Below are 18,030 nucleotides of genomic sequence, written 5' to 3'. Positions count from 1 at the left end.
CTTGAGGATGTTTGAAATTATATAGCTACAACGCTTAAGAAAAAAAAACTAAAATGCTAAATACATGAAAAGAACACGAAAACGAATAAATTTTTTATGGTATCAATTTCTATTTCTATATAATTTTTTATAGTATCAAATTCTATTTCTATATCTGTTACGTCAAGCACTCAGGTATTATAATTTGATCTAGTTGTGCTTGTATAATTTTGATCTAGTTGCGCTTTCTACGTCATTTTGTTAACATCGTTTGGTTTGTTATTTAACATCGTTTGGTTTGTTATTTCTAAGTTAACTTTCAAAAAATTGGCTGGCATCAGCATTTTTATTCTTTAAGTTGTTTATTTTTTCTTTTGGAATTCGTTCCTTTTTAGCGAAATGTTTTTCAACCTAATCGAATTCTTTGCCGACTGTTCTCTGTATATATAAAGAAAATAAAGTAAATATTTTTAAAGTGTTGTGAAAAGAATTTTTAGTTGTACAAAGTACTACAATATCGCTATAAAAATTATCGTCTTCGCTTAAGAAAAAAAAAATAGAGCGTGGAAAGAAGAAGAAAAACTTATTATAACAATTATGAGCAGCGACAAATATATCAAAGCGAAGCGTTCTATTTACGTATCGAATATGTTGCCACATTTTTAATACAGAAGTTAAACTTTTCTCCACTTTAATAAATGTAAACTAATGCGAACTTTACAATTAAATTATTAATTCCTTCGTATATTATTGGTTTAAGTTGTCGAAAATTAATATTTCAATTGTGAGGTTCGCATTAGCATACATTTATAAGAGTGGGGAAAAGTATATGCATTTTTAATAGTTTTTTGAATATGGCTCTTTGAAGACGAAAAAGCAGACGAAAAGCATAGACTTACAAAATGACTGATAACTAAATAACTAATCAAAATTTTTGAAAAAGAAAAAAAGTACTTCTTCATTATGTCAAAACACAATTATGTGCCGAGTTTCGTGCCTGGGCGAAGCTTCTGGGGCGATATATTGTGATTACAGACAGACAGACACACACACAGCCGCATTTATTATTATGTATAGATGTATAGAAGAGGGGGAATGCTAAAAAATATGCTTATGTAATCTTTGGACGTCCACTAAATATGTTCATTATGTAAAATATTATTTATATAGCCCGGTCGAATTAGACTTTTGGAATCCTCAATATAAACACATTTTTTTTAATACCCGTCGTTGAACAATCGACCCAATGTCTGGGGTTTCGACTACTCGTGATCAACTCCGTAGCCTTGCCATTTTGAACCAATCCGGAAGACAAGGAAGCTCCTGAATCAGTACCCCAAGATGTATGATTTGTTATGGGAACATGGAGGACTTTGCGACACGACAGATTTAACGTGCATCAGTCACCATTTGCTACACGGAAATCATTGACCGGTGGAGATCGAATCTACGAGCTTTCGGACATGAGAACAGTGCCCTACTCCCCTGACAGGCCAATATAAACATATTAAAAGTTACAGAAAAAAGGTTTCATTTTTAATAACATAAGGGTTACTACTTCCAATTGATTTACGCCAAAACTTGAAAAAGCGTTTCCTCCGATTTTATTAAACTAATAGTATTTACAATATAACGCATTCTTTCAATTTAAATTTCAAAGAAAGAAACAACAAATTTATGCGGAATACTTGGCAAGCATGCAACCCAAAAAAATATCAAGTATTTTACACTAATGTAGCCGCTCAAAACATGTTCTTTATTTATGTTTTGATATTAATTGTCTTAAATTTGTTTTAGGCTCCCAATCAGTTAGAATTTGTAAATAGCTCTTATGAATGGTAATCCAGCCTATAATACAACTTGCTTCTCACACTTCGCCTCGTAAGTATTACAATAAGTGGTGGAGGAACCAGCTTCCAGTTTTAGGAAGCTTATTATTGTAGAAGTTTAGTCAATCATCCTCAGAAGAAGCTGTCGTACCTTAGTTGATATCAAACTTGCCTATTTGAAATAAACCTTCGTCTTTTGAAAGAGACGAATTAAAAGAAGCTTCGTTGTACATAAAACCTGCATCAGAAACCTCTCTAAGCATAGTTTTAGAATCATTGAAAACGTTCCTTTGAAGGATGGTGATCTTCTGGAAAAATTGACACATTTTTAGTTTACCTTACCTAAAAAATGCAGAAGTTCTATTAAAGCCACTGAAGGAGCGTATGAAAAAACTATCCTCATTTGCACGTTCGCTTACATTATGGAAAACAAATAGTGTGCTCTGTAACAAAAAAGCACCGTTTATGAAGAAACACAGAGCCGGATGAAGAGGGTGCCATACCAAGGAAAAAAATTTCGTCACAAATTCTCTTTTTCCCTCATTTAAAATTTGAAAGAAAGAAAAAGTAATTCATGCAAACCTAGAGAAAGTCATGAAGCTTCAATTGCTGCAAAAAAATACTCCAAAATCTTAAAATGCAAACAAATTACTGGAAGAGAACTTCTCCGTTGCGAAATCTTAAGTTATCATATCTCATAATTATTTTCATTAGTGTATTTTAAACTTTTCTTCTCAGTATTGGAAACGAGATAGCTTACTCACTTTTTCTACACTTTAAATTAGTAATGAAGGAGAAAAAGAGTGTGAGACGAAAATTTTCTTCCGTATTATTCTTGTCTGGAATGCCTAAAGTGAAATAAAATTGTGTCCAGCTTTCTGGGATTGAGTTCAAAAGACGGCGGCTTTTCAATCCAATTTCACTAGGCTATCATCAGTTATGATCAGAAATATTATAATAGAATACAACTTACATTGAAACTAACGTAAGCATTCCAAACCACTATGGAAATATTGAATGCGATTAAAAGTGAATTGAGTCTTAATGGTTTGAATGGTTTCATGAGGAGTGGTCCGAGCCATTTGACAAATAGAAGGTATAACAGGACGACGGAGAGAGGAAAGTGTATGCTCCCCACACGCTCCATATTCTCTGGATCTGAAAAAACATAAATCAAACCATAAGACAACTTAAAAGCTCTTGAGTTCACCCTATCTGCCCCTAAAATATGAGGACCCTCTGTGGTACTAACTCGGAGAGTCCCTAGGCATATATTAAATATGATATTGTTACCATCGAACTGCTCAAGATGGATGAAGACTTTCCACCAGGCCATAGAAATTGAATAACAGGTTTCCAACATAGCTGAAGTGAACGTTGGCAGTGAACTGGCAACGTAATCTGCTTTCCAGTTCGTCCCAAAGGTGTTCTCTCGGATTTAGATCTGGTCTCTGAGAAGGCCAGTTTAGTTTTTAAGTTCCAACTTAGACACACAAAAAATGGTGGCAAAAGTCTGAAAGTTTAAGTGGAGTAAGAAAGATGGGCCTGTCTCGATAGAGTGTCATAAAGTAATTAGAGCAGATGTGTTCATGTTCCCAACCACAGGAAATAATTTACCAAACGATGAAAATCACCCCCACACTGTGATGGTGGTGCCCAGATAATTTCGGCCAGATCTTGGATACAACACGGCATCAAGAGCTTCAGATTATTTTTCATTTCACATTTCTTCTAATTTTTTGAAAGAAAATGAATAAATGAGGAACAATTGCCGAGACTCCTTCTTGAAACATCTCTACTTCTTTCTAAATAAAATTAATTAAAAAGTTGAATTGAGAGCAAACCGCAAAGAACAAAAAGTTTTTTTCTGTTACTTGAATGCAGAATTAACTGAATACGGATTTAAGCCACGTTTTTAACATCCTTGTATGAAATTCAACATAAATTTAAACAACATAAAATTTTTATGTATCATTTTGGAACCTTATAATTGCAAATTTTGCTATGTGTATGTAATTTTAAACAAACTTTTTGCAAAAATCTTTTTCTGACTACGTTGAGATCCGGACACATTTGAATTTCTGAAGACGGGGCAGCAGATTCACTCCTTAAATTCTGCTGGGCGGGTATATATGCAACTAATACATTGAACCATACATTTACGTCAATGAAACTTCATACATAGTGAAAACTATACTATGCGTTTCATAAAATAATTTCAACCTTATAAATTAATACAGTTGGAAAATGATTTTTAAATTTAAAATCTTCAAAATAGTTTACTTTTTTGTAAAACAAAATATTTATTTAGTGACTCGTATTAATACCGCAAAGAAACAAAGCAGTTTATAGATATTATGTAGTTTACAAACATTCCCTGGCGCAGAAAAATAGTAGCCAGGACATTTTATCATTTTTTAGCGTTCTTCTACTTTTAGGTCTGACACTTTTACTTTGCATCATTAAGAACAAGGTTATTTCTAAAAAACTGTTCAGAGATAATAATATTGTTTACGTTTTTAATCATTTAGAGAAAACAGGAAGCTATTTTCTTCTTAAAATCTCTTTTAAATGAATTTTTCTCTGCAACTCTCTTCCTGCTAAAAGAATAATTTCAAGAACACGATTTAATAATCATACACGTAAACATAAATGATTCACTCGTAGGTAATAAGGAAATGAAAATAAGTGGCCGTGAAAATAACATATTTTTGTGTGTCATACAAATTATTGACTCATTTTTGTTACATTATTTCGGAAATCATTCCCTGTGCACGCACTCCAAAATTGACAGTTTAGCAGTAAAAACTTAAATAGAGAAAACTCTACATACAGTTTTGAAACAAAGTATTCAATTGAATTTAATAATTTAATTAGGATTTAATTTTGCTTGGAAATGACATTTTAAACTCAACATGCATGTTTAATTGTTAAATTCCACTGTAAAATCATCACTAAAAAGCTAATAATGATGGCCTTCATCAAACTTTAAAAATAATTTTATTGTATGATATTAGAGGCGTTTACAGTTTATTGTCTTATTATTTGGTGAGATAATAAGACAATTAACCCATATAGTTAAAATAGCACCATCCTACAAACCTATATTTATGACTTACCATCGTTGAAAAGAATGTCCCGAATGGCACGATAGCTCTCCCCAATGATATACGCCATTTCATTCAACAATTTTCTTTACAATTTCATGTCTGAAAAATTAAGTAAAAAACCGATTTTTAATGTGTTGAATAGCAATGGAAATTAATTAATAAAACCATTATCATGCATCATTATTCCAATCATTAGAAAAATCATCATAAGAAAATTTTCCTCGAAGTTTTTCTTTTGAAGGACTATGATAAAGACATCAATTAACTTCTGCACGAAACTTTTTTTGTTAATTAGAAAGGAAAAATAAGGATTTCTTGCTTTCTATTGCAAAGCAATTTCTAGCTTTCAATCTGTTTCTGAGTTTTCATCATTCAAGTGTGGCCCTAACTGTGTTTGAGTCCTCAAAACATACCGATGTTTTTTATATTTTCTTTTTCGAAATTTTACTATGAAGAAAAAGAATTTTGAAATATTTAATTTTTGGAATGCTTCTTTCATATACATTTTAAAGGGTATAGTTTAATCTAAACACCTCCAACAGAAAAAACTTACACCAGTCTCAAACGCATATCCATCGTTCATGAAATACACAGTCGAGTCACATTATTGTGACCACCTGTCTAAAGACAGAATAACCACCTTTGGCAGAGCGGACCGCTACGAGACGTGCAGGAAGAAAGTCAATTAGGTTTCTGAAAGTGTTCACTGGGATGTTGAGCCATGCCGACTCCAGTGCAGTGGCCAGCTGCGCTAGATTACGTGGTTGAGGATCCATGGCACGAACAACCCGATCGAGCTGGTCCCACAGATTCTCGATTGGGTTTAAATCAGGTGAGTTTGCAAGCCAGGGGAGTACGATAAATTCATCCTGGTGCTCTTCAAACCACGCAGATGCACTGCGAGCTGTATGACACCTCGCATTGTCCTGGTGGTAGATGCCATCATTCTGAGGAAAAATCATTTGCATGTAGGGGTGGACATGGTCCGCATGGACAGATACGTACTTGTACTGATCCATCGTGCCTTCCACAATGATGAGTGCACCCAGTGAATGCCAGGAAGACATTCCCCAAACCATAACGCTCCCTCTTCCAGCCTGCAGCTTTCCGGCAATTGTTGCAGGGTGTTGCTTTCAGACGTTTCACGCCGTATACGCCAACGTCCATCTGTCCCATGGAGCATAAAATGTGATTCATCGGAAAAAGCCACCTGTTGCCACTCTGTGGAAGTCTAGTTGCGGTACTGGCGTGCAAATTCCAGTCTTCGTCACCGATGAATAGCAGTCAGCATAGGTGCATTAACCAGGCGTCTGCTGCGGAGGCCCATGCGCAGCAACGTTCGCTGAACAGTTGTTGAGGATACACTCTTGGTAGCCCCTTGGTTCATCTGGACGGTCAGTTGCTCAACAGTTGCACGTCTATTCGTCTGAACGCATCTCCGTAGCCTTCATTCGCCTCTGCCATCTTTGGCACGTGGTGCACCACATGTGCCACGCCGCTTGTTTTGTATAGTGCCATTTTGCCATGCACGGTATACTTTTACCACGGCGGTACGCGAACAGTTCACAAAATCAGTCGTTTCCGAAATGCTTCCACCCTTGGCCCGAAAGCCAATAATCATGCCCTTTTGGACGTCGGATAAATCGCTACATTTCTGCATTGCGCCAACGACTGAAATGCTTTTCGTCGTTGCCCTAGGACATCCAATATATACACTACACTGTAATGTGCTGCCACCTACACTCTGCGATTGGTTATTTCACTTTGACGTCGAACGTAGGTGGTGGTCACATTAATGTGACTGGACTGTGTATTTTTGCCTCTGCAAACATTTACAATATCATGACAAAATTGTCTACAATCGAGTGAGAGATGGCATGAGTCCGTTTTTGTCTTCTATGAATTCCTTTTTAAATACTGAATTTTGCCGCTTAAAAATGCAACATGTTTTAAGTTATGCAATAAGGATAATTTTATTCAAGTTTTAAAATAGCTGTCAACTGTTTTATATATTTTACGTCTGCTTCTGTTTAGTTAAGCCTTATTCTTAACCTTATCTCTATGCTGTGTGTAGGTTAGATTTACAAACTAATTTTATTTTAAGAATCAGTGAATGTATGCATTTTAAACCAACTGTTCATACTTTAAATTGAATCATAAAAAATAAAAGTAAATTAAAATAAAAAATCCTGACTCGTAAGTGTATCCTATCTTATTTTAATTATACATTTCAGTAAAACTGAACACAGTGGCTTACATAGACTTAGATATGCCTGCCTGCAAGAATTACAAATGTACCCTATCTTTGACTTTACACAATATTTTTAAAATGATGATAAAAGACAAGAACACTTTGAAGGGACATTCGGGATTGTTGAGATGTCAAAATTGTTGCGATTTTCCAAACTTTGGAAATTCGTAATGATAACCACCGAAAAAAGTGATCAAAAGACTACATTGATTTAGATTTCGCACGCTCAAAAACTTAAATGAGCAATTCAAACTTTCTGATTTTTTCTTTTTTTCTTTTTTTTTTTTGCAAAAAGAAAAAAAAAACTATAATAATTTTTATTATTATTATTATTATTATTATTATTATTATTATTATTATGCTCAGGTGCTACCGCGGGCCGAATGTTGAGCACCCCTACATGTAATGTACTATTTCTGAATCGAGCGCTCTCAAACCTGTGTGCGGAGGTGTTATTTGCGCCACTGGCTGAACACCAGAAAGGGAGGTCGTCTACTAAACTACTTATTTTAGTTTTTTTCTATACTGAGAACAGCACTAAATTATCTATCAAGAATTTTTATAGTAAACTTGTCAGATGAGAAGATGAAAGGTAATATAAATTTTAATTAATTAATTTTGTAATGCTCTAAATTTTAATCGGTAAATTCCCAGCGTGAAGGTGGAGGAGCCACTTAACTGTTTCCCTCATAAGTAATGTGATCTCCACAGCAAGGTTCTATTACTTATCTGTTTTCTTTTTATTTTATTTTATTATTTTTTTTATACTCAAATTATATTCAAAGCGAAAAAAAGAGCACTTAATAAGGACGCCTTATGATCGGTAAACAACTAGCTTAGCTACGTCACTAGATTAAATTTTGATTAGTTGTCCATTCCTTAAACATTTTGACTTTTATTAGTTTAAGCTTTTTTTTAATTTTTTATCTAACTAAGTTCTTTTTGTGTTCTGAATTTTTCCATGCCAATTTTTAAATACAAAAGAAGTTGATGACTACCAAAAAGACAATTGAAATGTACAGTGAGCAAAAAAATAAACGGACTACCCCGAATAACTTTTGATATAATGATTGGATCTTTACATTCTGGAACTCCACCTTAACCCTTTCGCGCCGACTGTCACAAATACGTGCCAGCATAAAACCGTATCAATCAGGGTAAAAAGATAAAATTGGTAACCAAAGTAGAGTTCTTTAGCAGTTTATTTGTGGGTGGGGTTATAATTGTTTGATTCATTAAATTCTCCATTACTTTAGTTTAAAATAAAATTATTTAGTTATACCTTGAACTAACATTGATTATATATATGATTAAACTAACAATAAAGTGAAAGCAAAGTAAGTCTGTCAAATTAGCAACGCCTACATTTAAGCTACAGTTTTTTATTTATTTACATCCTGATACTGATTTTGTACGAATGCTTTTATGAATCACCCGTCCTCAAGGGGTCTGAGGTGGTGATTTCAAATATGCTAATTAATTAATGCAGGCGATATTTTAAATTACGAAATCAGACACAAAAGCATACTTTCTCTGAATATACATACCATTTTTTCGACATATTCCGATGTCTGATTCCCAAAATATAGGCAATTTTAAATTAGGGTCACCATAGTTTGATCAGGAGAGCGGTTCTAATTTGGGACTCCTTACTGTTAATTTTACTTTTTGCGTATTTCTCCCTATTTCGAGAAAATTTTAAGCAAATCAGAAACTTTTTTTGTACAGTTATAAAATTAGTTTATTCAAAAATAATTTCACCTAAGAAATAACTTTTAGTAAGTATTTATTTTTTTTAATTAATTTATTTAATAATGGTCGAAAAAATTTTGATTTGTAAGGTATACAATTTTTTACATTATTTTAAAGAAAGTAATTTAATATGCAGAAATACAAAATTTGAACGAAATCGATTGAATAGTTTCTGAGAAATCGAATTTTTAATATACGATTTTTTTCAAAATTTGAATTCTCAGGAACTATTCGTACGATTTTAATTAAATTATGTATTTTGCTATGTAAAATTAAGTTCTTTAAAATGATGTAAGAAATTGTATACCTTACAATTCAAAAGTTTTTCAACCATTATTAAATAAATGAATAAAGAATAATAAATTTTTACTAAAATTTATTTCTTACGTGAAATTATTTTTAGATAAATAATTTTTCTAATTGTCTGTAGAAAATTTTTAATTCATTTAAAAAATTTCGAGACATAGCGAAATATGAAAAAAGTAAAATTAGAGGGTCTAAACTGATATCCTGACCCACTATGGGCACCCTATTTCCCAGATTGCAGCTACATATTTTGGGTGTCAGGAATAGGAAGCATCCTCAGTAGATAGATTAACGACGATCATTCATTATATTGGGTGATGTTTTTTATTTATATTGTACTTCTAACTGTAATAAAAGAAGTCATTCCAATCCATACGGAAATTTGTTTCTTCTAAAAGCTACGTTACAGTAATCAACATTAATCATTGCAAAATGTTCTGATTTTGATTCCTTTTTGGTAATACTTTTTATTATCATTTTATCCATTTTTATACGAGATCTTCATGCATATAATAAACTAGAAGATTCATATTAAAAGTTTGTTTCATTTTTGCTGTATTTTGAAATTCTTTCAGGATATTATGTATCATTATTAAATTTGAAGGATGTGTACTATCGGGTCCCATTGTGGCTACCCTCTATGTTTTGAGGATAAGAAATCGAAATCCATCGAAAAAAAGATATTCGAAGTACGATTTTGTGCTTGATTTCGTCATTTAAAATATCGTCTATACAAATTAATTAGCTTAATCAATGTCACCCCTTCAAACCCTGTAGATTGAGTCCTTGTGATTATTATCGGGTTGTTTCGTTTATTTTACGGACATCCTTGACGATACATAATGGCAGTATTGTCTCTCAATTCACACACGTGATAATTTGAGGATGCTCTTCTCAGAGAGATCACGTGTCAGACAAATTATATTTCATTTTATAACAGCCGACACAACTTTGAGTTTAAGGCTACCAACTCCATTGCCTTGTCATTTTGAGCCCCATCCGGAAGACAACGGAACTTCCCGGATCTTGACTTCATGGAGGACATTTTGATGGAACTAACTCGCATTCGCGTTACAGGGAGAAAGAAACCTCGAACGGCTACCTGGCATCTAACCCATGATCCATCTACCACTGAGGATATTTTAAGTTAGTACTGTGGTCGGTGCGAGTCGGGTGTAGAATTCGGACCCGGTTCACCTCATTGGAAGACCCCTGAGAGTTTCGTAGGGAGCGTAACAAGACAATCCTCACTGCCAGCATTCACTTCAGCTGTAATAGAAGTTCATTCCCATGACAGCCTATCAAAAATGAATAAAAAGTCTCCCAAAGACGATGCAAAAGAAGGGCTAACATGGGGTGTTCGGATATTTTGGGGGAGATAGTGTGCCAAATAGATATCCGCAAGCAATTAGCAGGAATTTTAAAAAAAATAATAAATATGGTTTCTATAGATTTGTCGGAACGGAAAATGACATTTCAAACCAATTTATGAGTGCCGACCATAAGTTACGAAACTAGACACCAAAACGTTTACCATGGCAGACAATAAGTAAAATAAGAAAACATTTCACAATTTTTTATTAAGTAATCGGTTTTTCTTAAAGTAATGGTTCTAAACTAGTACAAGTATATTAATCTGAATATACTCATTGATTTCGGTTGACGACATCAGGCACAAAAACGTAATTCTCTGAATAAACTTCCTCAACAGGTTTGTATTATTGACCCTCAAAATATGATGAATGGACGCAATCTGGGAAATAGGGACCCAGCATTATAAGCAAAAAGTATTTTTTTAAAAAAAGGACGAATTTTTTAATGAGTGTAAAATAGTGCAAAAAATTATTTGATTAGACAGGGAAATAAATGTTTTGTTGCATTTATACAATATCTGGTCCTTGCTTCATTCGGGATTTCAAGTCTGAATTGTCCCCAAAGTTAGACAATATTTTTAAAATGATGCGTTTAGTCTATTTTTTGTAGAAAATGTTTAAAAACGTAATATACGAGTATAACAGGGGGTCGTGTAAATGTGTTGACACACTTTTAGGGTAGTTCGGGCATATTATTAGGATTGAAATGGCATAGGAAACCTCGTCGTACGAGGCTAGTAGCGCTTTCTTATGATGACCTGTTCAGAAACACACAAAAAAAAAAACAGTTCATAAGAAGGAAAGCGCCCCTCTCAGTGCACGACGACATTTTCGGGCATGGGTTCCTATGCAATTTTAAAGCATTTTGTAACTGAAAAGAGCTTGTTCATACAGGAAATGATATGTTTGTGATATCATCGCATTTCGGGTATCTATGCCATATTTTACTACATATTGTGGTAAACTATGTTTAATGAATAAAACAACACTAATATCTATAAAACGAAGTGCAAAGTTTTCTTTGCCGTTATGGAACTTTTAAACAACAGTAACATTATGTTAACGAAGTTTGTTTCGCTCATATTTTGCATTTCGTAAATAATGCTTATTTAATTGAATTTAAAAAACGACCAAGATCATGAAAACATACTCCGTACTAAATTCGAAATAAAATAAATAAATAAAAATAGTGCGTGGAGTCCCTCCGCGCGGAAGTAGTGAAACTTTGTAATACAGAAATGAAAATAGGAAGGGGTAGAAATTGATTTTTAGTGAAATCATATTGTTTCTTTAAGACAAACTTTATTAACATTGCTTACAATTCACAATTGATCGCATCTTTTAATTATCATTTTCGAGTGGAGAAATATCCAAGTCTATAACATTTACAATGTGATTATGATAACTAAAGTAAGATACGAAATGTTTGAGTTCCATTTTTTCAATATATCTTGCAAAAACTGCATCAATGGTAGTTCCCCCTTTGGTTGTTGGATCATACCTACCATTAATTATTTCCAATCCAAATTTGTCTTTAAGGAAGGTTAATAATGTTTCAGGTAACGAGAAATTCACATTAAAATCTCCTGCAAGGATCACAGGCCGCTCGTTGCCATGGTAGTGTTAAACGTTTGAAGCAACCTTGTTGGAAGTTGCATTAGAAGTTTCACTTCAATAAATAGCAATCTGCCAAAAATATGAATTCGTGCTTTTTCCTAATTACAAATATGTCGCGTTCATAACGACAGTCCATTCTCCAATTCGAATGGAAATCATGAAAAGTCATTAAAAAGTTTTATTAAGTGCCTAAAGGTGATCTAATTAAAGGTTTCCAGCATTTATTGACAAAATTGTTAATTAAATGTCTAATTCAGTATAGACTTCAGTTAAAGTTATATTAGTCAAATATTTCTATCAGAACTGCCCTTAGGAATGATCGGAGCAGACGATTGCGAAGTAATTTGCCTGGGCGGGCTAACGTAAGTGTCTGAGCCTAGTAGTGATTTAAAATTCAGTTCATTATCTTATCAAATTCCCTGTAAAATATTTTGGTAAAAAATACTTAAAAAAATTTTTTTAGTAATCAAATTGTGACAGAAACATTAAATAACGTAAAATCTTTAAAAAAAAATTTTTTTAAAAAGTGGTAAACATTGGTTTGCAGGATATAATTTGAATCTTGTTATAAGTAACGCTTTAGGGTAAGTTATACAAATTTTTACATTGTTTTGAATAAAATGCAAAATCTGAGCGAAATAGTTAATGAGAGATAGAATTTTGAAAAATATCACATTTTTAATAGCTGGGTTAAAATAATGAAAAATAATAAATATTTACTAAAAGTTATGTTTTGCATGGAATTTTCTTTGAATAAACAAATTTTATAATTGTGGACAAAAAATTTTCAATTCGCTTAGGAAATTCTCGAGAAAAGGTGAAATACACAAAAAGTAAAATTAACATTAAGGGATCCAAACATTGGATCTCTCTAATGACGTAACTATTGCGGCTACCCGTCTCTCTTTTCAGAATCAGAAATTCGAATCCACTGCAAAAATAACGGTATGTTTATTCAGAAAAAATCCGTTTTCGTGTTTGATTTCGTAAATTAAAATATCGTTAGCACTAATTAATTTGTATATTTAAGGTCATCCCTTAAAGTATTGCGATTAAGTCCTGGACCATGAGGATTTTATCATTAGATTAAAAGTTGTTTCGGGTGGTCCATTTTTTAAACTTTACAGTTTATGAATGTTCCATGCCTGCATATACAATATATGTATGTCCATTGTATGCATATATGTACATATATACAATATATGAATGTACTTATGCACAATACTTGCATGCCCAATGTGTGCATGTACTTATGTTATGTTATGTTATGTTATGTACGTATGTTAAATGTATGTTTCCACATTTGCATAATATATTTTTGTACGACATACATTATACATACATATATTTTGCATGCGCACATTCACGCATATATTGTACAAATGTACTTACGTATATTCGACATGCATGAAGTGAAAAAATGTACTTACATATATTGAACTTATGTGCATACATAAAATTGGACATAAAGGTTTAGTACAAATTTGTACACTTGTACTTACATGCTTGTCGAACGTATGTAATATTTACAATTCATTTAAGTCCAATGAATCTATGTACATAGGTACAATGTATGTCTAAATATATGTTCAAATCAATAAATACAACGTATCTCAGTTATTAATGTTTTAACAACTTTTAAGTATAACGACAAAATCATAAAATCAAGCGATATTTAAAATTGTTCTATATCAATTAAAAATTATTTGAATAAATAATAAATAAATAAGAATTCTCATGTAAATTTCTAAAATGTTTGAAACAACAAATTTATTATTTTTATAACGTAATGCTTAGTTCATAGAAATTTTTAGACGACAGAAAAAACGTTTCATAAAACATATATAAAAATGTGGAAATTATACTCAGTAATAAGAGTATCGTAAGAGCATTCCAGAACAATAAAAGAATGAGTTTTACAGATTTTAGAGCAAATTTTAAAACGATAACTTAACTGTTCTAAAATTCTTTTTAACATAATGAAGCATAAGAACTTAATAAAATAACATTACGCTGGAATAATGATGTTGGGTTGTTGTAATAACAAAAAATAAATATCCACATTTACCTTACCTTAGTTTCATGGTTAATATAAGATGATAAAAAAGCATAATCAGTGTTGAGCATAATCTTGTATGTCTTTACAATTTAAAAACTCCTTGAAAAGATTTTTTTGCAATAACGGACCCTATTTGCACACATTCACAAAAGCGGACCCTGGTTAAAAGAATGTGACTCAACGTTTATTTTATATTCACAAATTACGAGTAATTTTTTCACAATTTTACAAAAACGGATCCTTCACAAAATGTCTGGACAGACCCCTGTTCTTAATATAATTTATGAAAAAACCCTTGATCATTTTGAGCATTCTTTTAAAAATTACTTCTTAGAGAATTACTTTATAATCTTCTTAAGATAGTTAAATCAAATTTTTTCCATTAGATGCTAAATACGATTCACTACAAAATTATGAAAAAATAATATTTTCAACTACTATAAATAGTCATATCTTGAGTATTTTGTAACAATTTTTCTTGTCAAATTTTAAAATAATAATCCAAACTTTTTGATCCAAAAACTTCGCTTAATGTTACTGAATATTTTTATTTTTAAAATTATGGCAAAAAATCATACGACAGAAAAATGAGTGTTTTATAAAAATGTTCATATCTCTATAAATATTTAAACTAAATTTACGAAATTTTAAGCAGTTATTCAAATAACAACTTAAGTAATTGATACAAGTTACAAATTTATTGTTTTATTTTCTGGCATAGGGTGTTGAAAAATACTTGCTTGCCTTCTTAATTTATCATCGATCTCTCAAACCTCTGAAAGCTTTACATTTTATTGCAAAGTATGAAAAATCTCATGAACTAAACATATTCACTATTAAATTGTACATTTTTGAGAAATATGGTATTTAATATGACTTTTTATGGTATTTAATGCATAGTGTAGTTTTTTGATTAAATAAACTCTACTTTATGATCCATTAACAATTGTCATTAAAACTGTCGGCATCATAAAAATTATAGTTCACTGGAGTAAGCAACGATTATTCTACTTAAGCGAAAATTGCTCTGTGTTTCAGGTTTTTGAAACCTTTTCTTATCAAAACTAAAATATCGCACTAGGAGGGGAGTGCAAGTCTTGACCGCAAAACAAATCACTTTTTACATTCTAATAAATGATGTGTGAGTGAAGTCAGTCAAAGAAGGGTTTATTTACTTCAATGTATAACTGCCATTAGATTTACCCCTAATACCCATGTAGAGCAACAAATGAACAGGAAGTTCCTATTAAAGTAACTTACCTATCGTATTCTTATCTTCATAATAGAAAAATGCAAATTCCATTCTAACTGGTGAAACATTTCTTAAAAATTATTTTTCTTTTCTTTTCAGTGCCTCTTCTTTATGCAATTAAGCGGGCACTGAAAACAACAAGTATCCGTTTAAACGAGGAAATGTAACATTAATTTCATGATTTGGTTCCGTTCAATTTCATTCGTATAAGAGAGGGATATGCAATTAAGTGGGGAGATGTATCAATTATTCTACTTCAGAAATAAAGAGAAATGAAGCTCACCTGAGTGGACGAAAATACTTCGAAAAACACTCTTGAAATCTCACAGTATTATTCTTGATATCCACGCTTCTGTTATGTTCCTTCCCTGTTAATTATTCCAATGCACTTCCTTTATGAGTTTCTATCTCATTAGTGTCTTTATGAACTAAGGAACAGGGAAAAAATTGGGGGGGGGTGATTGAAGCAGGGGTAACATCAATTTAAGGCCAATTCTGAACAGCAGAGTTCCTTTTTATATTATTATTTAATTTAATTTCGTTAAATTTATTCATTTAAATGCTTGTTTTGTTTCTTTTTTTTCTTTTTTTTTTGTTTGAGTTTGTTTTTAACTTTCATTTTTGTATTCATTTATTCTTATTACTTATTTTTATTTTATTTAATATTTATTTTATTTTTTATTTCAGTTCATTTTATCTTATCTCATCTCATCGCATTGTATTTCATTTCATTTTATATTATTTGTCCTTATTTATTTTTTTATTTTGCTTGAAATAAAATGAGTGTCGCTCCTATAAGTTAAATATGATTTAGTTCTTAAAATTATGAAAATAATGTCAGGTTATACAATTACAAATAAATCCATTTAAAATAATTCATAAAACATTTCATAAAGGATTTTGTTTTATGTATTCTTACTCGCATTAAAGAACGAGAAGTAAAGTAACATAACAAAAACCAGGAAAATTTCCAAATCTCTTCATTCAGGTAAGAGATCAGCATTTTGGTAACAATCGCATTTTTTTCCAGTTTTGTGAAATTTTTAAAAGTGCTAGCTAATTCCTTCGATTTTCATCCATTTTAAATGAGTTAGACTATTTAATGAAAAGTAAGAAGCAGGATACAATCAAAAGCAAGAGGCAAGAAAAAGATACAATCGCGTCGCAAAGTGACACAAAATCTTCTAGAAGAATCATTACTTTCAAACGAAAAAAAAAATCTCTCCTTTCTTAAGAGGACGCAATACCTACCCTCTCAATGCCAGCTGCTAATGCTTTTTCTATGGGAGCTTCATTTGCTAATAACTTTTTTGCATTTTGATATTTTGGAAAAATTCTTTCAGCATTTGAAAGTTCATAGTTTACTCTAAGGTCTTATGAAATCACTTTTTGTTTTACCATAAATTTTAAATTATTAATGGAGTTTAAATATCGGTAATAGAGACATCTTCTTGAAATCCGTTTTTTATCAAAATTCATTTAGTAAATCCTTATTTTTGAGTTCACTTACTCGAACTATACATTTCAAGCTACCAGAAGAAATAACTAGTAATTATTTTCTTCAATTATGAAATGTGTTATTAGGAGAGAAAGATGAAAAAATTCTTAAAAAAATTGGGAAAAGAGCCTAAACCACGCCTCCCATCTGTCCTCCCTTCATTTACCAATACGAGTAAAAGTTCTAGTGGGGAGATCTTTTGGGGGGTTAGGAGAAAAGCCTCTTTACTTTCTTTGAATAGTTGAGGGGTTAAATAGCCTTGGGGTCTTCTGTTGTGGTTGAAAACAGTTTTTATTTCATTCTCTTTCTTTAAAATGAGTTAGGATGGAAGACTTTCTTTCGAATTTTCTTATGTTATTTATTATTATTTTTTCTTCTTAATTTTGGCAATAACAACTTATCAAAACATTGTAGGATAAATATATTTAATTAGTTAATTATATATATCAATTAAGCTAACAATAATTATGCAATCTTCTGTAAAAAATTTTATGTAGCACTTTTAAATACGGAGTTAAAAAATAGTAAAAATTTTAAACTTCGTAATTTAAATTATAATATTGTCATTAAATTTTTTTTAGCTTTATATAAGAGGTTAAAAATTGAAATAGCAATATGAAATTTCTTTACTTAAATATCAGTCCTAAATTTCATAAAATTACAATAAATTTCAGAACAGTCACATGTGGGTCTAATACTTTCCTAATTAAACTTGGCACCTTTTTCCTTAACTACTTAAATAAAATTATCAACAATATTATTAAAGAGGATTTTTCTTGGATTATCACTAATAATCCACCGATTTTAGAATTTATTAAACATAATAAAATTAATTCTATTGCCACTTATGATTTCCAAGATCTTTTCAATAGCATTCCCCTTTCTAAACTAAAAGATGTTCTTTTGAATTATTACTATGTTTTGAAAAAATCTTTAATTGCGATTTTGATTATTGGGAAATTCCAATTAATTTTTGTCTTTTCAATAATTATCTTTAAAATGGA

General features: G+C 31.4%; 1 protein-coding gene across 2 annotated transcripts in view; it reads right to left on the bottom strand.

The window, feature by feature from the left end:
* Positions 1 to 15,942, bottom strand: part of LOC107442154 (very long chain fatty acid elongase 4) — a 45,216-nt gene extending 29,274 nt beyond the window's left edge. The window contains exons 1-4 of one of the 2 annotated variants that reach the window (XM_043045594.3): positions 15,812 to 15,935; positions 15,537 to 15,656; positions 4,928 to 5,017; positions 2,782 to 2,966 (exon numbers count right to left, since the gene is read on the bottom strand). In XM_043045594.3, coding sequence (XP_042901528.1) covers positions 2,782 to 2,966; positions 4,928 to 4,985 — 243 coding nt within the window. In that variant the 5' untranslated portion in view covers positions 4,986 to 5,017; positions 15,537 to 15,656; positions 15,812 to 15,935. Of the gene's footprint in view, positions 1 to 2,781; positions 2,967 to 4,927; positions 5,018 to 15,536; positions 15,657 to 15,811 lie in introns of both variants that reach the window. The other variant, XM_016055639.4, reaches the window with a different exon arrangement.
* Between the last annotated feature and the right edge of the window lie 2,088 nt (positions 15,943 to 18,030).

Source organism: Parasteatoda tepidariorum, chromosome 10 (genome assembly GCF_982258835.1).
Source record: "Parasteatoda tepidariorum strain Cologne lab strain chromosome 10, Ptep-v5.0, whole genome shotgun sequence".
Taxonomy (NCBI): domain Eukaryota; kingdom Metazoa; phylum Arthropoda; class Arachnida; order Araneae; family Theridiidae; genus Parasteatoda; species Parasteatoda tepidariorum.
Note: the sequence above shows the minus strand (reverse complement) of the source record. Positions and strands in the feature narration are given on the sequence as shown.